The sequence below is a fragment of the Tinamus guttatus genome, unplaced genomic scaffold (genome assembly GCF_059628265.1).
Source record: "Tinamus guttatus ecotype Peru unplaced genomic scaffold, ASM5962826v1 Tinamus_guttatus_pri_ptg000350l, whole genome shotgun sequence".
Lineage (NCBI taxonomy): Eukaryota > Metazoa > Chordata > Aves > Tinamiformes > Tinamidae > Tinamus > Tinamus guttatus.
In genome coordinates, this window is record NW_028288884.1 from 17,696 (window position 1) to 40,542 (window position 22,847).

The following is a 22,847-nucleotide window of genomic DNA, read 5'->3' on the forward strand; positions in this document are numbered from 1 at the left end:
CGCTGCGTGTGCACGAAGACAACACCGCGCGGTACCTGGGGGTGCTCAGCATCAAGACAGAGGCCCTGGAGGAGCTCGACAGGAGCTGCCTGGCCCGCACGGGGCAGAGCTTGGCCCAGATCCGGGAAGTCACTTTCCTGAGGAAGGAGCAGAGCCTGCAGGAGAGCCAGGAAAAGGAAGAGGAGGGCCATGGGGAGCGTTTCTCCCTGTCAGTGTCAGGATCCCTCAATGTGAGACCCAAGGAGGTGAGTGCAAGGGAGGGCTGGGCCAGGTGGGAGCCCTCCTGGTGCTGGGGCTGACCCCGGTGTCACGCTGTGACAGACGGGTTGTCCCAGCACTGGGGAAAGGAGTCTCAGGAGACCTTTCCTGTTGGGAAAAGAAGCTCCCTTCACAAAATCTGCCTCTCTTCTCATAGCTCCTTGCCAGAAATTCCTTCCACAATCTGTGGAAACCAGAGATCACGCAAGTGGAGCTCCTCAAGGATGCCAAGGGCAAGTGGGAGGTGCTGGAGCGCCTCTATGCTCATGCCCCCAAGCAGAACATCGAAACATGGAGGAGAGACCTGGATGAAATAGCAGAGCAGAGCGATGATGAGGAGGATAGTGATGAAGAGCTTCTGCCAGAGGAGGAGTTGAAGGAAAGTAGCTCCTTGGCCTGGATTAGACCCAGTCTCCGCAGCCTGTTTATGGAAAGGGAGATGGACCTCCAGAAGGTGCCCTGCTTGCGCGACATCAAACAAGCAGAGGCTACCAGTGAGGGACCTGGTGAGGTTGAGAGCCCCTCTGTTGAGCCAGCAGTGCCCAGAGGAGCTGAGGAATCTCTGCTGCAGGAAGCGACAGCAGCAGCTTCTCTCCTGTCTGCAGGCCCTCCTTCCCAGGTAAGCATGGAGCATGTCACCTGTCCCCACGATCCAAGGGAGCTCCTATGTGAGCTGTGTGTGTGTGGGGGGGGGGGGGGTGCAGAGGGCATGCCCAGAGCTGCCCCGTCCCAAGGAATCCCCCTGTCCACGGTGCCCCGCTGTCACCTGCCCTGTGCGGTCTGCCATGTGGAAATGCTGGGTCGTCTCCATTTCCAAGTGCCAAAGGTGCAGAGCTGACGTCCCCTCCACCCCTGTGCCACGTTCAGCCCTGGGGCCTGGATGCCCAGCGAGGAGGGAAGGGGCAGCGTCAGCAGCAGCCCCCTCCTCACCCAGTACACGAGCCCCCTTGTGCCACGCAGCGGCTGCCTCCGTTCCCCTGTGCATCACGGCCCCAGCCCAGCCCTGCTGCTACGGCCCCACAACAAGCCGTGTCCCATTGCCGTGCCAGCCGCAGGTCCCTTCCCTGGGACACGCAGCCCTGGGCAGCCTCCCCCAGCCCCAAACCCTCTGCACCCTGGGGCACCGGTACCCTGAGCAGCAGCAGCTGATGGCCAATGAGTGAGTGTTCTTGCTCTGTCCATGCAGGATGCTTTGGAGCCCCAAGAGGAGGAGAAGTCATCGTCCTCCTGCAGCCCCACGGCAGACACTGAGCCAGGTACGTACCCGGGTGGAGAGCCCTACTGGGGATGGCGGGTCTGTCTGGGGCAGCGAGCGGCACCGAGGCCGGCAGCAGGAAGCGCTCGGGGGCTGCTGTGCTGAGGCCACGGCCCCTTATGAGGCCCTTGGTGGCAGGGACAGGCAGGTGCAGCCCTGCGCCCGTGCAGCCCGTTGCCCACAGCTCTGCTTCCCACCGCAGGCACCGCTGCCCTCCCGGACATCGCGGCTCCCCGGCGATGGCGCTCGCGGCTCAGGACGGCGCTTCGGGCCTTGCGCAGAGTGTTCTGCTGCCGCTGCATCGCGGTGCAGCGAGAGGAGCGGCGCAGGTGAAAGAGCCCGGCAGGATCCCCAGAGCGGGGCTGGCGCAGAGCAACAGACACTGTGTCCTGGGGGCTACAGAGAGGCTGCTGCGTCGTGTTCCAGAGCAGCCATGTGCCCACACAAGTCCTAGGTGCCAACAGCCATTGTCAGCTCCAAATAAACCCCTCAGAAGGTTTTTCTCCCCTTGTCAGTTGTTGTCAGAAAATCTCCATGAAAACAGCAGTGGGGCTGTGGGGCCCTAAGGCCATAGGTGACTCCTGACTCTGCACTGGCCTTGGTGGCTGGGTTGGGAAGCAGACCTGGCCAAACAGGGCTACTCACGACTGACACGTGTCTATGGTTCTCACAGTGACCCAGGGCTCTTGCAAGAGCAGGAGATGTTTTCAGGTGTGCACTAGCTCCGGCCTGTGCTGCTTCACTGCGAGTGCATGAATCACTCTCCAGTCCTCCTCCCCTGAGCCTCCTGGGTCCCCACTGCTTCTCCAGCAGCTGCTGAGCCCTCCTTTCCCCAGGCATGCCTGGATCTGCTGCACGGCCTTTGGGGGATTCTACCATGGGCTGCCCCATGTTTGGTGATACTAAACTCACTGCTGTATACCCAGGTTAGCACAGAAGAACAGCATAGGAACGAGAAAAATAAATTTAAAAAGAGAAAATCCTACTGCTCTTGGTGGACACATCTCCAGGAAAGCTCTGCAACCCTGTGAAGGCTGTAGTGAGAAAATGCTGGGGCATTTCTGGGCAATATGGTCCCCTCACCTTCCCCCAGGGGGAAAGGGCATGATATGGTCACGCATGGGTCTGTCCACACAAGCGGCTTCCTGACTCCTCTCCCCTCCGCTCCATCTCCACTTGTAGCTTTGGAGCTCTGGAGAGGAAGGGGCTGGTGGGTGAGTAAAAAGCTAACAACAAAACTGCAGAAGTGCACGAGCTCTGATCTGCCGATGTTGCAGATGGGTGGCAGAAAAGCTCATCAGAAAAGTGAGGATGAGACAACCAAAGACAGGGGGAAGTCCTGTGAAGGCAGGAGGATCCCGCTTCCCTAACATTTGCAAGGAAAGACCCCACTCAGTAAAGAACTGATATGTTTGCAAAGCACCTGATAGAGACCAAACTCGCCTGGATACTGGAAGGACCACCCTGTGGGGATGACCATAGCACAGTCATGTACTCCTTTCCAAAGGGTATAAAAGATGGAGTCTAGCAGTGGTGAGTTGAGCAGAGATCAGGAACAAGACTTGAACAACTCCTCCGGATGGAACGTGATGTGAGTATCCCTTCATTCCCTTAACCTGGGATGCTGGGCTAAGGTCATTGCTTGAAAGGTTGAAGATCTCCCCGTATATTCAGGGTGAAGTAACACTATCACATTCTATTTATTTTACTTTTATTTTTATTTCATTCTGTTTTATTTTATTTTTCTTTTCCTTCTCTATGGAATTCCTGTTTAATAATTGGTCAGTTGATTCCTATGACAATCACACCAGTTAATGGTGGATGTTGTTATTGAAAGGATCTTGCACTGGTGAATAAAAGCAACTAGCTAAAGGTCCTCTGGATTATTTTACTGTCTGTCTTTTAACGGCAGATAGTGCAACAGTAAAATTTGGTGCAGTCGTCAAAATAGCACAACAGCGACCAGCCCACAGTGACAGCCGACTGCCACCCTTGCAGGAGAGGGGTGTTCCTGTGCCCAAGAGGTGCTGAGCTCTCCTCATGGATGGCACCCGTGGTCTCACCTCATCTTTACTTGTTGGAGCCATAGTGTCTCCTTCTGAAGTCCCTTGGTGACAGTGATGAAGGAGACACTGAAAAGTGATATTCATTCTCCTCACTGTGTTGAGGGCATCCATGGGAGCTCACATGAGGTTCTTCCATTTCTGATGATGAAGGGGAAAGCCTCACCTCATGCCTCAACAAAGTCTTCTGGTGAAATTCAAGAGACGGACTACTGGGGACAATTGCCATGAACCAGAACATGTCTTCTTAAAAAATTAATGAAAGAGAGAAAAGAAAAAGGAAATAAGTAATACATAGCCTTAGTGCTATATAACCTAAATAATGGATGGATACACATTGGACAGTTACTGGGGCTGACACTGTGCCCACTGAGCCAGTGTCCTCAAAGCCTCCTTCATCTCCTGGGTTCCTCATGCTGCAGATGAGGGGTTTCACTGTTGGAGGCACAACTGTGTGGAGAGCAGTCAGTGCCAGAGCGAGAGCTGGGGAGGAGATGGAGGGAGGCGTCAAGTAGGGAAAAACTGTGGTGCTTACGAACCAGAAGAACACAGTTAGGTGCAGGAGGCACATGGAAAAGGCTTTGTGATGACCCTGCTCAGAGGGGCTCCTCAGCACAGCAGCGACGATCTGCACATAGGACACCACAACAAAAATGAAACCCCCAAAGCCTAAACAGACACTAACCACAATAATCCCAGCTTCCCTGAGGTAGGAATCTGAGCAGGAGAGCTTGAGGAGCTGGGGAGTTTCACAGAAGAACTGCTCCACTGCATCATTGCTTTGGCAGAGTGGAATGGAAAATGTGTTCCCAGTGTGTAGGAGAGCATTGAGAAAATCACTTCCCCAACAGCTATTGCCATTCTGACACAAGCCCTGACGCCCAGGAGGGTCCCATAGTGCAGGGGTTTGCAGATGACAACGTAGCGGTCATAGGCCATGACTGTGAGGAGAGAATATCCAGCTGAAGCAAAAAAGGCAAGAAAAAAAGATCTGCACAGCACATTCTGAGTAGGAAATGGACCTGGTGTTGCTCACAGAATTGGTAGTTCCAATTCCACGCACTCCACAAACATCCTAGACTGAAGGCCTCTTGATTAAGGAGCTGCCTTTCTCCAGGGCTGCAGAGCTCCGCAGGTGTCAGCCCCTCCACGGGGCACCCTCAGCAAACCCTCTCGTCCCCGCCGCTGCTGCTGGCCCCTCACTGCTCTGGCAGCAGCGACCTCAGCGCCAGCACCCGCCGTGAGCCTCCTGCTGGCCCAGAAGCTCCTCGGGCAGGGGGACCTCGCTTGCGCACAGCCCAGCGTGGGCTGCTGCCGCCGCGGGCTGCAGGGACACCAGGTTCCTCGGCAGAGCCGCCCCGGCCAGGAAGGGGCTGCTGACGTCACAACCAGCTGCGCGGCCTGGCCTATCAGGGGCTGCGGCAGCAGTGACGTCACCAGCCGACGCCCACGCGTCAGCACAGAGCCAGCCCTGCAGAGAGCAGGGGCCTCCCGGCAGCGTCCCCGCAATGGCCTCCATGTCCCTGCCCACTGCTGAGACACCCCTGGCCTCACAGGCAGCGCCTGCTGCTGCCCCGGCAGCTCCGCGCACACAAGGGACCTCCCCGCGGGTCTGCACCAGACCCCGCTGCCGGCCGCGCTGCTGCTGGGACAGGAGCGGCCTCAGAGTCCAAGTGACCTCCCGGTCAGCAGCAGGGCCATGCTCCTTCTCCTGGCCTACCAGGTGCCCGCAAACATTCACTTGACCATGCTGACTTTCTGGCAGAGCTCTTGTAGACCAACCAACCAGGCGGGCTGCAAACTGCAGGAGAGCTGCCACATGGCGACCTGCATTTTCATCCCCACAAAGGGGCCTTCTGTCTTGGAGGGCTGCTCTGACTCACACATGCCCTCATCAAGCCTGCCTACCCACAGGCAGACTGCTGGCAGAACAGCCCCCGAGGGCAAAAGTTGCTGCTAAGCAGAATGTGCCCTGAAGATCACAAGGGCATAAAGCAGCTCTGCAGAGAGCAGATTCCACCTTGGAATCCTGGTGGATTACAGACCAACCATGAGCCAGCAATGAGACCTTTGGCCAAAAAGGCCTATGGGCTCCTGACCTGCATTAGGAAGAGCATTGCCAGCAGGTTGAGGATGGTGATGCTGCCTCTCTACTCAGCCTTGGTGAAGCCACAAGCGGAATATGATCTGCAGTTCTGGGATCCCCAGTACAAGAGGGACAAGGAGCTACTGGAGAAAGTCCAGTGTGCAGCTACAAAGTTGATCAGTGGACTGCAGCATCTCATCTGCAAGGAGAGGCTGAGACAGCTGGGCCAGTTTAGCCTGGAGAAGAGAAGGCTGAGAGGGGATCTCATCAACATGCACAAATACCTGAGGGAAGGTGTCAAGAAAGGAAGGGCGGGGGGAATAGAGTCTTTTCAGTGATGTTCAGCAATAGAATAGTGGCAATGGACACAAACTGAAGCACAGGAAGTTCTGCCTGAATTTGAGGTAAAACGTCTTGACTGTGAGGGTGACAGAGCACTGGCTTGGGCTGCCCGGAAAGGTTGTGGAGTCTCCTTGTGTGGAGATAGTCCAAACCTGTCTGGACATGATCCTCTGCAATGTACTGTAGGTGACACTGCTTGATCAAGGGGTTGGAAGGTGGACTAGATCATCTGCAACCATTCTGTAACTCTGTAAAATGCCTACAGTGAAATACAGCTTTTTGAGCAGTAAGGATCTGTCAGCTTTAGAGTGAATGGTGCTCTAGTAGGAGTAGCAGGCATCCAGGGCATTTGGGATGGCCTAGGAAATTCCCAACCTGGCCTTCAGCTGAAGATCCAGAAGGATGCGGGTTATCCTGCTTCCTCCACCAGAGCAAGCACACTACATGCCTTGGACCACCCTGTCTCTTCGAATGTCACCAGGTATTTTGTGTGCACAAGTGACTCCATATCCAGTGATTCCCTTAAGAACTTAGACAAGGGGCTCTCAAGCAGATGTCTGCGTTGTACACACTTAGCTTGGCAAGGGGAATGCCACCTCCAATGTATTTCTGCAGTTCATGGAATTTAGTTGAACTCCCTGCAAGCCAGGGTCTTCTAAAAAGGCATGTGGTGCCTCAAATAAGTCATCTGAATGCACAACTGCATCACGTGCCAATGAACTCCCTTCTTATCCCTGTCTGGATCATAGGATCATGGAATGCTTAAGGTTGGAAGGGACCTCTAGGGATCATCCAGTCCAATCCCCTGCACACGCAGGGTCACCTAGAGCACGTGGCACAGGGCTGCAGCCAAGCGGGTTTGAAGATCTCCAGAGAAGGAGACTCCACAACCTCTCTGGGCAGCCTGTTCCAGGGCTCTGGCACCCTCACTGTTAAAAAATTTTTCCTTAAGTTCCTGTGGAACTTTTGGTGCTTCAGTTTGGGGCCGTTTCCTCTAGTTCTGTTGGTAGCCACCAGTGCAAAGAGGCCGCCCCATCCTCCTCATGGCCTCCCTTGAGGTACTTCTAGACACTGCTCAGGTCCCCTCTCAGCCTTCTCTTCTCCAGGCTGAACAGGCCCAGCTCCCTCAGCCTCTCCTCACAGGGCAGATGTTCCAGGTCCCTCCTCATCCTCATAGCCCTGCGCTGGCCTCTCTCCAGCAGCTCCACATCCCTCTTGTCCTGTGGAACCCAGAACTGGACACAGTCCTGCAGATGTGGCCTCAGCAGGGCTGAGCAGAGGGGCAGGATCCCCTCCCTGGACCTGCTGGAGACGCTCTTCTTGATGCACCCCAAGATCCCATTGGCCTTCTTGGCCACGAGGGCACCTGCTGCCTCGTGGTCAACTTTTGTCCACCATGACACCCAGGTCTTTCTCTGCAGAGCTGCTCTCCACAAGGTCAGTCCCCAGCCTGTACTGGTGTCTGGGGTTATTCCTCCCCAGGTGCAGGACCTTGCACTTGGCCTTGTTGAATTGCATGAGGTTTTTCACTGTCCAGTTGTCCAGTCTGTCCAGGTCCCTCTGGATGGCAGCGCAGCCCTCTGGGGTATCAGCTACTCCCAGTTTTGTGTTATCAGCAAACTTGCTGAGGGAGCACTCTGTGCCTTCATCCAGGTCATTGATGAATAAATTGAACAGGACTGGACCAAGGACTGACCCCTGGGGGACCCCACTAGCTACAGGCCTCCAACTAGACTCTGCACCGCTGATCACCACCCTCTGAGCTCTGCCTTCCAGCCAATTCCTAATCCATCTCACTGTCCACTCATCTATCCCACACTTCCGGAGCTTGCCCAGGAGGATGTTGTGAGGGACGTTGTCAAAAGCCTTGGTGAAGTCGAGATAGACAACATCCACCGCTCTCCCCTCGTCTATCCAGCCGGTCATTCCATCATAGAAGGCCATCATGTTAGTCAAGCAAGATTTCCCCTTGGTGAATCCATGCTGACTACTCTTGAGCACCTTCTTGTCCTCCATGTGCCCAGAGACAACAGCCAGTATGAGCCGTTCCATCACTTTTCCGGGGACGGAGGTGAGGCTCACTGGCCTGTAGTTGCCTGGGTCCTCCTTCTTGCCTTTTTTGAAGACTGGCGTGACATTGGCCTTCTTCCAGTCTTCCGGCACCTCCCCCATTCTCCAGGATCTTTCAAAGATGATGGAGAGCGGCTTAGCTATGGCATCTGCCAGCTCCCGCAGCACTCTGGGGTGCATCCCATCAGGGCCCATGGATTTGTGGGTATCAAGGTTCCTTAGGTGCTCTCTGACCCAATCTTCCTCTACCCAGGGCAAGTCTTCCTCTCCACCAGCTTCTTCTCTTGTCTCTAGGGCCTGGGGCTCTAAAGGGCTGCCCTTGGTAAACACCAAAGCAAAGAAGGCATTGAGCAACTCTGCTTTTTCTGTGTTATTTGTAACCAGGGTGCCCATCCCGTTCACCAGCGGACCCACATTTTCCCTGATCTTCCTTTTGCTATTAAGACATTTGAAGAAGTTTTTCTTGTTATTTTTAACAAGACATGCCTTCACTTTCCTTGTCGCATCTCTGCACTCCCTGACTACGTTCCTGTATTTCTCCCAGGGGGCCTGTCCTTTTTTCCACATTCTGTATACCGCTGCCTTCTGCTTGAGCATTGCCACAAGCTCCTGGCTCATCCACGCAGGTCGCCTGCCCTCTCTGCCTGACTTCTTACACACAGGGATGCACTGCTGCTGGGCGTGGAGGAAGTGCTGCTTGAAAACTAATCATCTCTCTTGGGCCTCCCTGCCTTCTAGGGATTCTTCCGAGGAGGTCCTTGAAGAGGCTAAAGTTGGCCCTCCTGAAGTCCATCGTCGCAAGGCTACTTACAGCCCTGCCTCCTCCTCATTGAATCCTGAACTCCACCAACTCATGGTCACTGCAGCCGAGGCTACCCCCCACCTTAACATCTCCTACTAGGCCCTCCCTATTTGATAGTACGAGGTTCAGTAGCCACCTCTCCTTGTCAGCTCCTCCACATCCTGCATCAAAAACTTATCGTCGACGCTCTGCAGGAACCTCCAGGACTGCTTGTGCCTGGCCATGTTGTCCTTCCAGTTGATGTCAGGGTAGTTGAAGTCCCCCAAGAGAACCAGGGCCTGTGACCGTGAGGCAACATCCAGCTGACTATAGAAGGGGAAAAATACGAGGGGCAGATTTTGGGGACGGAGACTCCCAATATCGAGGCCAATGTTGTCTCCCGTGGGGACGCCCACTATGATTGACAGCCTGCCGGCCCCTCCAGCCTGTTACCTTGGAGAGATGTGTGGTCTCATAATTCTGCTGTCAAGTATTATTCAGTAAGTAACTTTTTCATACTCGCATGTACTAACTGATTCGTATTCATTCGTCCTTGTCTCTATGTTATGTTAATTAAAGGCATCCTTGTCATTAAGTTCATTTTTTGTCCTCGGATTGCCGATTCCTGAGCCTATCTGGCACCAGGGACCCAACAAGCTTTCACCACCTGGCCACGCCCCATCCCCTCTGGACACGCCCCCTCAGCCCTAACCACGCCCTCACAGTGGGTCCTGCCCCCTTATTAGCATGTCAGCACTGAGAATTATCAAATTCATCATAGAGAATCATAGAATCATAGAATGCTTAGGGTTGGAAGGGACCTCTAGAGATCATCTAGTCCAACCCCCCTGCATATGCAGGGTCACCTAGAGCACGTGGCACAGGACTGCGTCCAAGCGGGTTTTGAAGATCTCCAGCCACTTTGTGTGAGTGGCTTCATAGAGGAGCCAATCACAGAGAGCTGCTCTGTCCCGCCTCCGGCCCCGCCCCCTCGGCCCTGGCTCCACCCACGCGCTGGCCGATGGCGGATCCTGCGGGAGCGCCCGGAACAGCGCTCCGGAACTTGGCCCCCTCCAGCCCAGCTCCCTCCTGCCATCCTGTTCCAGGCACTCCTGTGAGGCAGTGGGGTGGAGGCAGAGCCGAGGGGGCGGGGCCAGGACCTAGGGGGCGGGGCCAAACCGCGGGAGGAAAAGGGGGCTCAGGGGTGCGACTCAGTGCTGCAGACAACCCCCCGCTCCGGGGTGACAAGGGCAGGACAACCCGGAGCAGTTAGCACTCATTGTGCTGAATGAGTAATGAGATACTAATGATATGCTAAGAAGGTCCTAACCCTCCTCCCTCAGCTCTCCGTGGTGATTAACCCAGGCTGAAGCATCCTGTGTGCTGGGGGCGTGGCCAGGAATGCGGGAGGCGTGGCCAGGGCGGCGGGGCGCGGTCAAAGGGGGCGGGGTCAATGGAGGGGCGGGGCCAATGGGCGTGGCGGAGCGGCAGGTCGAGCGGCGGCGCGAGGGGGCGGGGCGCGAGGGGGCGGGGCCGGGCGGCCTCTTCCCGCGCCTGCGCGGTGGCGCCACCTCCCTGAGGCGCGGGCGGCGGTGGCGCTCGGTGCGGGAGGCTCCGGCCGGGCCGCCCGGCCCAGGTAAGCGGCGGCAGCGGCCGGGCCGGTGCCGGCCGGGGGGCACGGGGGACTCTGCCGCCCGCCGGGGCTGCCGCCGCCGGGAGCGGCGGGGCGCGGAGCGGCCGCTGCCGCCGCCGGGAAATAAAGGCCGAAGGGCCGGAGCGCAGCGGCCGCCCACCCGCCCCGGGGCTGCCCCGCGCCGGGTCCCGAGCACGACCCGCCCCGACCTCCTTCCCGCCCCCCGCGCACGACGGGGCCGAGGGGCCCTGGGGTGAGAACCAGGGCAAAGGGGCAGCCTTGGGGGGCTGCAGCTCTGGGCTCCCCCGCGGGCTCCGGGGGCTGCTTTGGGACTTGGGAATGGAGGTTCCCTCCTGTGTTTCCCATCCCGGCTCCCGGGGGCTGGTCTGGGAGCTCAGGAAGGAGAGGGGGACTCAGTCCTGGGGTTTGGAAAGGGCAGCAACATCCTGGCTTTGGGGGCTCAGGCTCCTTTCTGGGCTCCCACCAGCCCCCGGGCTGCTTTGGAGCTGCTTTTGGGGCTCCAAAAGAGCCTTGGGGGGTGTCAGAGCTGGGAAAGGGGGCTCAGCCCTGTGTTTTGGGGCTCCACAACAGAGGCTCCGTCCTGTGTTCTGGGCTCTGAAACTGAGGGGGGCAACTTCTGCCCTGGTGGAGCTGGAAGAGCCCCGAGGGGTTGGGGGCTGCCTGGGTCCAGCAAGGGCAGCTCCATCCTGCCCTTGGGGGGCTCCAGGGCTGCCTGGGGCTCCCGCTCCTTCCCTGAGCTCCCAAGCGGCCCCTGGGCTGTTCCTGAGGCCCCAGAGGTGCAGGATGGCGCCTGTTCCCCAGTGCTGCCTCCCCCCAGGCTCAGGGGGTGCTTTGGGGCTCCAAAATGCAGATTAAGTGCTGCTTCTTGGGGACTCCAGAGCAGCTCTGGGGGCTGATTGGAGGGCTCGGGAATGGAGGCCGAGTCCTGCATTCTGGGTCACAATCAGCCTCCAGGAGCTGCTTGGAGGGCTCAAGAACAGAGGCCAAGTCTGCGTTTGGGGGGCTCCAAACCAGGGTCTGGGGCTGCCCGAGGCCGGTCTGCAGCAGAGACTAAGTGCTGCGTTTTTTGGGTTCAAAGCCAGGCTCTGGGGCTGGTTGGGGCTCAGAAATGGAGGCCAAGGGCTGCGTTTCTGCAGCTTGAAACCAGGTGCATTGCGCTGGCACCAGAGCTCGAAACAGAGACTAAGTTGTGCATTTTTGGGGCTCCAAAGTGCTTCCTGGGTCTGGCTGGCGAGCTCAGAAATGGAGACTAAGTTGTGCGTTTTGGAGCATGGAAACAGGACTAAGTCGTCTGTTTCCAGCTCCAAAAAGAGGCCTTGGGCGGGGAGGGGCTGGGGGGTGTGGACCCCCACCTCCACCCATTCACGGGCACCGCGGTGGCAGGGGAGCCCCCATGCACCAGGCCGAACCTTCACGCACGACTTAGAATATGCAGTGAAAGGGGCTTTGGGGACCCCCTCATCCAGTGTTTGTGCAGCTCCTGGACTGAGTGACTAGGGAGAGCTGCTAATGAGCCAATTATTCAATAACTAATGAATATGAGGTAATCATTCAGTGTGGATGAGCTGTTCCAGGTGATGTCAGGAGGCAGGTTGTGACAGTGACTGACTGACAAGCTGGGCAGTTGGGCACATTGTGGGCACAGCAGTGCAGTGGGGGACACACAAGCGCAGCAGACACCATCGGGGCAGTCCAATATTTTATTTCAGGTGCAGCCAGTGCTTCCAGCTCAGAGCAGGGAATCATTAGTCAGCAGGAGTCAACACACATTCAATATTCACAAGGAAACTGCTCCATGAGGACACGCCATCAGCAGGGAGGTGACACAGGGAAACCCAGGAGTCACCATCAGCCACCACTGCAGCCCCCATAAACAAGTTGTTCTTTATCCCATAAACCAGGTAACAAGATAATGAGATAAATCAGATCTAACAGAGAAACAGGTTTATCACATAAACAAAAATAACAAGATAATTAGATAAATCAGACCAATCAGTTAAACAAGTTGGCTGATCACAAACAAAATTAACAACCTGATCAGCTCCAGCAGCTGAACAAGTTTTTGTTATTTTCCCTTACAGCCACGCGCAGGTCATGGTGGAGTTGCGCGGACGCTCACAGCGTTGGCAGCGCCATGTGGTCTTTATGGATAGGGATGGTCCCTATGGATTCCATAGGCGCCAGGCTCGATGCACATGAGCCCCGCACACCCCATCCCCTGCCCCGAGCCCCCCGGCTCGTTCCTCACCGGCTCCAGCGCTCAGGGGCTCCCCGAGCGGGCACAGGGCTGAGCCCCGGCCGGGCCAGGACCGCGCTCGGTGCCTCCGCCCGGAGCCGCGAGCGCTGCCCGGCCGGGTCCGATGCCCCCGGCCCAACCCCAGCTCCGCCGCCTGCCCCGGCACTCGCCGTCCCCGCGGGACCCTGGGGGCAGCGGCTGCTCCCGCTGCCGGGAAGGGGCCCCGCACCGGGCCAGCTCCAGCCCGGGGCCTCCACCCGGGCAGCGGCTCCCACTCCCACTCGGCGCGTCCGCCCGCCCGTGCCGGTCTCGCAGCTCCGAGCACACGCAGCACCTGCTCTTGCCGGCCTGGTCCCGGTTCCCTTTGTGGCTGCGGCTTCGGTTCCGGCTTCGCCTGGTACCGCCCCTCAGCGGTGCTCCCGGCCCCGTGGATGAGGGACCCCCCTGTCCTGTCCCCTTCGCAGTTCCTGCTGGCACAGCCGGTGTCCCCGGGCCGAGCGCGCCCTGCGCCGCCCGCTGCCTGCGAGCTGCTCACACGGGACAAGCAGGGACAGCCCCGAGCCCGGGGCGAGTGTCACCCGCGAGGGACACGGGTGGGGCCCGCGCCGCTGTCCCTGCACTGTGACACCCGCACCCCGAGGAGCAGCAGGGCCCGGGCTGCGGGAAAGGGCACCCAGGGCACGGGGACGTCGTGCGTTGGGCCGGGAACACCCTGGGGGGTGCACGGGGACAGGACCTGCTCCCATGCTGCTCCCAGCGCTCCCGTGTGCCCTAAGGGGGGACAGGGACTCCCGGGCGCAGCACTCGTGGCCCCGTGCGCCCTGGTCCAGGGACCCGCAGCGCAAGGGCGGCTGGGCCCTGTGGGAGACCCAGGGTGCAGGGGGCAGCGCAGTGAGGGGCCCGGACACCAGCCAGGGGCCTGGACACCCCTTTGGGCCGAGCCGCGTTCCCGAGCGCCCCGGTGGAGCGGCCGCCCGGCTGCGCCGTTCCCCTCTGTACGGCCAAGGAACCTGTCCCGGTCGCCCCGCTGCCCCGCAGGGAGGCCCTGGGCTTCCCTCTCGCTGCTGCTCCCACACGGGGGACAGCGTCATCCCCCGGCCCGGCCTGTGCTGCGGCGGCAGCTCCCGGCTGCTCTCCCGGAGGACACGGAGCCAGCCCGGCGCACGGGGACACGGGGTGGATCAGCCCAGGGCGCTCGGCCTCACTGCCCTGCGCCCCAGGGAGGCGTCTGCCCGCCCGGGACAGCAGCAGGGCAGGGACAGGGCCGGGAGGGCAGGAGCAGGAGCAGGGCCGGGACGCTCCAGCCACAGGGATGGGCGATGAGGGGGCTCAGCCGGGAGCAGCGGGGTGAGCCCGGCCACTCGCGGGCATCGCTCAGAGCAGGAGACAATCCTTTTCCCCAGACATGTATAAAAACATCAGCGTGCTTCTCCTTGTCCTTTCCTCCCTTTTTTTTCTCCTCATTTTTTGAAATTTATAAAAGCTTTTACCAAACCAAAGCGTGCACCGCATTAACCTGCTGTTCCATGGGGCACGTGACTGTGCGCTGCAACTTCCAAGCTCTCCTGCCTCCCCTTCCCACCTCTCACCTGGCGGCACCCCCCTTTCCCGTGGGATATCCGTACTCCTCCCAGGCAGTCCTGGCTGCTCCCAGCCCCGGCTCCCTCAGGCAGCTCCGCCGGGGGGTCCAGGGGTTGCTCCTCCGTGGTGGCTCCGGCAGCTCCTTCCTCTCCTGCAGCCTCCGGCACTTCCCGGCTGGGAAGCAGCTCCCAAAAGCAGGACGGCAGCGAACGCGCTCCCGAGGGAAGCGCCGGCTGCGACGAGGAGGCCGCAGCAACCGCTGCCTCCGTGTCCTCGAGCAGAGCCCTCGTGCCGGGGCCCTTCCCGAGCTGCTCCCTTGGCTGCACAGACCAAGGAGCCGTCCAGCACCAGCCCCCGGCGCTGCTGCCGAGACCCTGCGGCCACGTTCCCAGCGGGAGCGAGAGGCCGCTGAGCACGAGGCCCCACTGGGCCCTCGGGGCCACTACGGAGACCACGGGAAGGAGCCGCCGATGCCCCCTTCCACCTGGAGGGAAGGGAACACACGGACAGGGGAAACGTTACCAACACCCTTTAGATAAAGGGGTTTTTTTCTTTCTTTTTTTTTTAAGGTAAGGTTAGACAGAGCAGGGTGCATTTTTTGCAGCAGCTTGCGCGCTTATCGACACGAACGCTCCCAACGCTTCTGCAACACCTGCAGTGTTGATCACCCAGCGGCTGCCCGCCCTTCCTGACTGTCCTCGGCAGCTGTAACAAACCCTGCAGCAACAGTCAGGAGCCGCGTTTAAAGAGCTGCTTTTTGGCAGGCTTTGCAAAAGTCCGTTTTCAAAAGGGTTTGAAGACAGGGCAATTCTTCCTCTTTGTGTTCTCTACTGGAGTGTTTGCTGCTTCCATTAAAATTGGTCTTCTCTAGGCCATGTCAGATCCCAGAGCCTATATAATTCCTGGGGCACCTGGGGCACTGCAAGGTTAAATTTTCAGCTCCCCGCATCCTGGCCACATACCTTGAGCAGAGCGTCCACCTTGAGGATGAATCTGAATCTGTCACACTGACCCGCCGGGTTCAAACCCCAAACGCGGGGCTGAATCGGCCTCTCCTGAGTCCCAAAGCAGCCCCCGAGCCCGTGGGGGAGCCCCGGGACGCAGCACTGGGGCAGGGAGGGAGAGACCCCCCCAAACCCGCCCCCCAGCCCCTCTTCTCCCGGCCCAGAGGGGCCGCAGCCCCCCCGGTCCCGTGTGCGCGGGGGCAGGAAGGGGGTCAGGGCGGGTCGTGCTCGGGACCCGGCTCGGGGCCCCCTCCGGGCCGGCCGGGCCCAGCCCGCGGCGCGGGGCAGCCCCGGGGCGGGCAGGCGGCCGCTGCGCTCCGGCCCTTCGGCCTTTATCTCCCGGCGGCGGCCGCGGCCGCCCCGCAGTCCCGAGCCGCCCCGCAGTCCCGAGCCGGCCCCGGCGCCGCCGCTCCCGGCCGGGCAGAGCCCTCGCTCCGACCCGTCTCGTCCCGCTCCGCCCCGGCGGCCGCCCCCGCCGCTCCCCGGGGCCGGGCGGAGCGGGCAGCGGGCGGGACCCGCCAGCCCCGGGGCGAGGAGCGGGCGGAGCGTCCGGAACGGAGCCCACGAGGCCCTGCTGCGCCCTGGGGACGGGAGCGGCCGCGCAGGCGCGGGAAGGGGCCCCGCCCCGCGCCCCGGGGCCCCGCCCCTCCCGGCACCTCGCGCCGCCAGTGGCTGCGGCCCGGCGGAGGCCCCGCCCCCACCGCGGTGGCCCCGCCCCTTTTTTCCTCCGGCCACGCCCCTGCCCCACAACACCCGTGAGCACTGACCTTATTAGCATATCGTTAGTATCTTATTAGCATCTCATTACTCTGGGAGGGAACCCTCAGACCTCTGGGGTCCCCAGACAACAAAAACAACAGCCCCATCCCCACATCCTTTGGTCCCAACCTCCCTGTCCCTGGCTCCGCCCCTGCTCCCCCAAGCCCCGCCCCTTCACATGGACCAATTTTGCCCTTCACCGTTTTGCCGGGTGAAAAACAGGGCTAAGAACAGAGCTTCTGAAGAGCCACTTGTGGCCTCATTACCATAAAATTTACATCTCATTAGCATCTCATTAGCATTTCAGGAGCCTCTCTCCACTCCCAGGGTGCAACAGCAACACCCCTCTGAACTCTAAGGACATGTAGCTGCTCTCTCGTCACCTCAACCCCCGTGGTGGCTGGTGCTCCCCCTGCCCCTTCCCCACGCACCCTTGGTCTCTGGGGTACTGAGTCTCGGCCCCTCTTCCCTGATCCCCCCTTCCCCAGCACGATGGGGCCAAGCTGAGCACGGGCACCGCTCGTGACACATGTGGGGCAGAGGCAGGGCCAGGGCCTGGGGGGATGGTGAATGGGCGGAGCCTAAGGGCAGGGCGGAGCCAGGGAGGGGCGCAGCTGCTCCCAAAGATCATTGGCCAGAGCACGCAGGTGCTCTGTGACGCAACCAGGCCGCAACCAATGGGAATGCTTATGCAGAGCGACTCCACCCCTGCAGCCCCGCCGTAGGGCCGCCAGGGGGCGGGGGTGGGGCCAGGGACCCGAGGGGCGGAGCTATGCGGCAGCAGGGGGCGTGGCCTGCAGGCGCGGCCGGGACGTCCCCCCCGGCCCGCAGGGAGCCCCGGGTGTCCGCGCGGGGCCCGCAGAGCTCGTTCCCCGCAGGGGGGTCGCACGGGTCCCGGCGCGGATTCCACCCGGGCCCGCCCGGAGCCTGCGGGGGGTCGCGCAGTGTCCGAATAGGCTGCTGGGGCCCCCGGGGAGCCACTGCAGGAGCTGCAGGGCTTGTGCGTACGGAGACCCCGGGGTGCCACTCGGACACCCGGTGGGCCTGGCGCACGGAGGCCCCGGGGCCGCCCCGAGGTCCGTAGGGCCCCCCGCACCCGTGTGCACGGAGGCCCCGGGGGCCGCTCGGGCGCGCTGGGGGCAGCGGCCCCGCCCGCTCCGCTTCCGTGTGCGCCCGGGGGCGTGGCCTGCAACCGAGGGGGCGGGGATGGGCGTGTCCATCCCTCGGGGGCGGGGTCTGAAGGGCCCGGCCCCGCCCTTCCCCCGGCGGCGGCGGAGCCGCGTGAAGATGGCGGCGGAGCCGGGCTCGGGCCCCGACCGGGAGCTGGACGAGCTGCTCGACAGTGAGCGGAGCCGGGCGGCGCCGCGGGCAGCCCCGGTGCCGGGCGCGGTCTGGGGACGCAGCGGGACTGGGGGCGCTGCGGGGAGCCGGGGGGCTGCGGGGCTGTGCGGGGAGCAGGGGGGCTCGGGCGGCTTTGGGGGTGCCCTGGGGCTGAGGGACACTGGGAGGGCGCAGAGGGGCAGGGGGACATGGGGGGAGCTCTAGGGCAGGGGACGTTGCAGGGAGGCCCCCCCAGCTGTGGGACCGGGGGAAGATGGGGAGAGCAGAGGGGCTGGGGGCTGCTGGGGGAGCCAGGGGGACACGGGGGGAGCAGCGTCCCGAGCTCCGCAGCGATCCGAGCGGCGCTCCGCAGCCACCTCCGCTCGCTGCGCCCGTGCGGCACCCAGGAGCTGGAGACCCCCGGCCTGGCCTGGCCTGCGGGTGTCATCGTCCCCCTGCCCTGCAGTGTCCGCCCCATCTGAGTCCTTGAGGCTCCTGCCCAAGGGGCTGTTACCAGCCAGGGCCCCACCCCACTGCCCCGAATCGCCCATCCCCGCTCAGCCAGCCACTCCCGTCCCCAGGTGCCCTGGACGACTTCGAGAAGGCCAGACCTACCGCCCTGTCGCCACCCACCCCCGGGGACGCCAGCAGCTCCGACAAGTCCCCCGGCGATGCCGCCAAGGTGCGACACCAACAGGCCAGGACCCCCTGCCGGAGACCCCGCCGGGGGGCTGTTCTCGCCGGGGGGCCACCGCGACGCTTGAAGGCGGCGTCTCCTGGGGTTGCTCCATCGCTGCTGGCTGCAGCCCTTCCTGGCACCCGGAGCCGGCCACGGCGCTCACTGTGCCTGTCTCCCCCAGGAATCGCTCTTCGCCTCCCAGGAGAAGTTTTTCCAGGACTTGTTTGACAGCGAGTTGGCCTCGCAGGCCACGGCAGAGTTCGAGAAGGCCATGAAGGAGCTGGCCGAGGAGGAGCCACACTTGGTGGAGCAGTTCCAGAAGCTGTCGGAGGCAGCGGGACGAGTCGGTGAGTGGCACTGGGTCCCTGCGCGCGGGCAGGGAGTCAGTGCTGGGCCAGGGGCTGCCCTGGAGCACCCGCTTTGCTGCCGCCGAGAGAGGCTTTCTGTGGATGATGCTTGTCCCGCCTGGGTCCCGGGAGCCTTTCAGCTTCCAGCAATCCCGGCTGAAGCCGACTCTGCCAAGGGAGCTTAGGATTTGGCCTTGCTGCCTTTCTATCCTTACGGAAATGAAGATCTTACTGTATCCCGTCTGTGGAGCATATCTTGGAGGCTGCTCATCCTCAGTCCCTGCTGCCGGGAGGAGACCTGCATGGCTTGGAATCCTCAAGAGAAGTTTGGGCTTGGAGTCCCAAACGTTGTCTTGTGATGCTTAGCGCCGGGAGGTGTACGGAGAAGCGGATTTGAAAGCAAGATCCTTCCCCCCGCTTTCTGTAGCAGCACTCGCAGCTGGGCTGGAGGGCCCCTGGTAACGTGTTGTGTGTCGCTGAGGTGTCTGGCTGCAATTAGAAGTGCCACAGAGCTACTTGGGGCTTAATTATGCTCCCTTAATTAGGTTGGGTTTACTCCAGGAGAGGGTTGAGAAACTCTTGCAGGGCTGTGCGCGCAGGGCGGACCTGCTCGGAGCCGGCCAGCGGCCGGAGCCCCTCTCTGGGGAGGTGACAGACGTCGGTGTCCCCGCAGGCACCTCGGCTCGTCCGCGTCCCTCACCGAGAGCAGCTCCCCGTCCCCGGGACGCGGCTGGATGCACTCAGCGAATGTCACGCAAGCAGCAAACGCGCTCGGTGCAGTTACCCTCCCTGCTCACTGGCTCAGGGAGCTCAGTTGCTTACGCCACCGCGCCGAGGTTTGTTGCAACCTGGTGAACTCCTCAGGTAGCGCAAGACCAGTTTAAAATGAATCCTGCCTCATCGGGCTTAGACACTGACACCCAACTGGCCTCTCTGGTGCTGGCCAGCCAGGGGTCTGGGACCAAGGACAAGGGCAGAGCAGCGTGTGCTGCCCCAGGCTAAGATTTCCCTGCTCCGTGTGCCGGGGACTGGTGTGCCAGGCTCCGGATTGCCAGCTCAGGAGCAATTGGCTGGCCTTGCCACCCGGTGCCACAATAAGGAGTGGCGGATCCTTCCACATTTCCGGGACAGTTGAGCAATTGCTGTTGTCACCTGTTGTGCAGGGCAAAGTTCGGTTTGGTGAAAGATGGGACAAAGTGCATCCTTGCAGGAGGAGAGGCCCGTGGCTCAGTTTTCCTTCTCTGGCCATCGGAGAGTGCGGGATGAAGTCGCCCCTGGGAGCTGCTGAGTTGTTGTGGTCAGAAGTGGGGCCTGGTGTTGTCCCCAAGGACGGAAGTTTGCCCAAAACTGCATCCTGCGTGATGAGGACAGGGACTAGTGGGGAAAGAGGTGCGGAGGACATGGCAACAGACTGCAGGAAAGTCCCAGGGAAGGCTGAGGCCCCTGCTGAGCTCCTCACACCACGCTGGGTGTTTGCAGCCCCTGGCTGGTGTGTCCCTCTTGCCCTGGGCAGCAGTGACAGCCCGAGGGCAGCAGTGTGCCACGCGCTGCTGGCCGACACCAGGTGTCCGTGGATGCTTTGTGGGGCCTGGAGTCTCCAACAAACCCCGCCACATCTCAGGGTGGAGGGGGTGAAAGGCAGTGCTCCTGGCATGGGCATGTTCCCACAGCGGGCACCAGGACAAACTGCTCCACCACCAGAGATGCATCCTGTGTTTTGCTGTGGCCTGGGACCACCATCCCCAGGCTGCCCATCCGCCTGGTGAACACCCCTTGCATGAGCTGATTCCGGCGGTGGCACAAGCAGAGATTCACCATGGGGATCAGCAGCCACATGGCACTCACTGGAAGTCCCTGCTCCAGGGTGGCACTTCCCTGCTGTGTGCAAGGGGTCCTGGCTACCTCTGCTTGTGTTGGAGGTCTGAGTCGTGGGGCAGGGTGGAGAAGAGGGTCTGGGCATCCTCCAGGGGGTTATCCCAGTGCCATGGGCTTCCAAACTGGGCAAGCTGGGCTTTCCTTCCAGATGCAAATGAGGCCTTTGGGGGATAAAAGCTGAGCCAGGTTAAGGGAGGCCCCCATGTCTCCCACGGAGCCCCCCTGACCCCGCGTCTCTCCCGGCCTCACAGGGAGTGACACTGCGTCCCAACAGGAGTTCACGTCGTGCCTCAAGGAGACGCTCAGCGGCTTGGCCAAGAACGCCAATGACCTGCAGGTAGAGCCGGAGCAGGGACCTCCAGCTCGTGCTGTCCCCCTAGGGCGCCCGGCACGGTGGGCGCCCTGTGGGACACTCGCTGTCCCCAGGGTCCCCACACTGAGGCTCTCTGTGCAGAACTCCAGCGTGTCAGAGGAAGAGTTGGCCAAAGCCATCGAGGGGCTGGGCCTGGAGGAGGGTGACGGCGAGGGCAACATCCTGCCCATCATGCAGAACATCATGCAGAACCTGCTCTCCAAGGAGGTGCTCTACCCCTCACTCAAGGAGATCACGGAGAAGGTGAGGGGCTGCTGCTGGGGTGAGCACCGTGGCCCCCTGCCCCGGCTCCAACCCTTCTCCTCTGCCCTCAGTACCCCGAGTGGCTGCGCCTGCACCGCGACTCTCTGTCCGAGGAGCAGTACGAGAAGTACCGGGAGCAGCACAACGTCATGGGCAAAATCTGCCAGCAGTTCGAGGCCGAGCGCCCCACGGACAGTGAGGCTGAGCAGAAAGCCCGTTTCGAGATGGTCCTGGACCTCATGCAGCAGGTGAGACGTGGACAGTGCCTCGGACACCCCCACCGGGATTGCTGTCCGCCCCCTCTGCCAATCTGCTCCTGTCTCTTCCAGCTGCAGGACCTGGGACATCCTCCCAAGGAGCTGGCAGGGGATTCGGTGAGTGTCTGAGCAAGGTGGCCCCATGGATCCAGCGCGGCCCCGATGTCCTTGAGCCAGGAGTTCCTTGCTGCCTGGCTGAGGACCTGAGGGAAGGATGCTCTGAGCCGTCACTCATGGGGACGGAGGGAGGTGACACGGCCTGGGGTGGGGGCTGGCGACGTTCCGAGCTCCCCGCGTGCTTGTAGGGTCCCAGCGCTGCCTGGGTGGCACCTGGAGCAGCCCTGCAGTGGAGCTCTGCCTGCTGCAAGGTGGTTGAGTGGCTCTGGAAGGGACGGCGGAGCGTGAGCCACCCCGCCTGGCCTCAGTCTTCTGCCCCCCAGCCCCGTTCTGTCCCTCCCAGTGGTAGGGGGATCCGTGTCTCCTAAGGGCAGTCGGGGACACTGGCTCTCTCCCAGCGGCAGCTCTGGACGCCCTTCACTGCTTGTGTGACCATGACGGGGCTGAGTCGTGGAGTCGGGGGGCTGTGGTGATGGCTCCTGGGGCCACCAGGTCCTGCTGGGGCCACCAGGTCCTGCTGGCCGCTGACCCTCACCTCTCTCTCGCCCGCAGCCCCCCGGCCTGAACCTGGACCTGGAGGGCCTGAGCCTGCCGGACGCGGCCACCACGGGGGGCGAGCAGTGTCGCCTCATGTGACACCGACCCCCCACCCCCCTTTCCGGAGCTCATTAACTACTAATTAACCCCCAGTTAGGGTCATTAACAAGGTGGAGGAGGTGCTCGGAAGAGCAGCATCCGCGTTCCGGGGGTGGCACGAGCAGGGCCGCCCGTGCGCCCCCCCGCCGAACACCTCGGGGCCGAGGCCCCATGGCCGCGGGGATGGCCACAGGCCCGGCCCGCGTGGGCGCTGAGGTGGCTCATGGTGACAACATGGCGGGGCCCGTCCCCTGCCCGGCTTTGCCTCCAATAAAGGTGTTGGCCATGAGCGCTGGGGGTCGGGGCCCTGTGCATGGGAGGGGGGAAGTGAGGCACGACCCCCCCAGTTCTCTGCTAATGCTGAGGAGGGGGGACCCTAGGGTGACATGGTGGGGGGCACCCTAGGGTGACATGGGGGACAGGAGGGAGCAGGAGGGACCCTGCAGGATGGGGGGGGGGGGTGGCCCCACGGGAATGATGGAGGGGGGAGACTCCAGGCTTGCATGAGGGGGGGTGGGAGGGGGTACATGGGGTGACCCCCCCTAATGCTGGGGAGGGCTGCAATAGGATGGGGAGGGCAGAGGGTGACCCTGTAACATGGTGGCAGGGGGAGTGGTGAGCACAATAACATGGCGAGGACATGGCATGGCCCTACGGTAATATGGGGGGACATGGGGTGACCCCATAATAATATTTTAAGGGGAAATGGGGTGACCCTACAATAATAGGGGAGGACATGGGGTGGCCCTACGGTAATATGGGGGGGACATGGGGCAATCCTACAATAATGAGGGGACATGGGAGACCCCACAGTGACACGCTGGGGGGAGGGGACACTTGGCGACCCTACAATAACATGGCGGCGGGGGGGCGCTGCTGCCATGGCAACCCCCCGGGGGGCGGGCTGCGCG

General features: G+C 61.5%; 1 protein-coding gene across 1 annotated transcript; it reads left to right on the plus strand.

The window, feature by feature from the left end:
• Window positions 1–17,335: 17,335 nt before the first annotated feature.
• Window positions 17,336–21,936, plus strand: PEX19 (peroxisomal biogenesis factor 19). Its single transcript, XM_088529835.1, has 8 exons — window positions 17,336–17,431; window positions 17,991–18,091; window positions 18,270–18,435; window positions 20,562–20,647; window positions 20,765–20,926; window positions 20,998–21,174; window positions 21,256–21,300; window positions 21,853–21,936. Exons 1-8 carry the CDS (start codon window positions 17,377–17,379, stop codon window positions 21,934–21,936), a joined length of 876 nt encoding a protein of 291 aa, XP_088385961.1. The 5' UTR covers window positions 17,336–17,376.
• The last annotated feature ends 911 nt before the right edge of the window (window positions 21,937–22,847 follow it).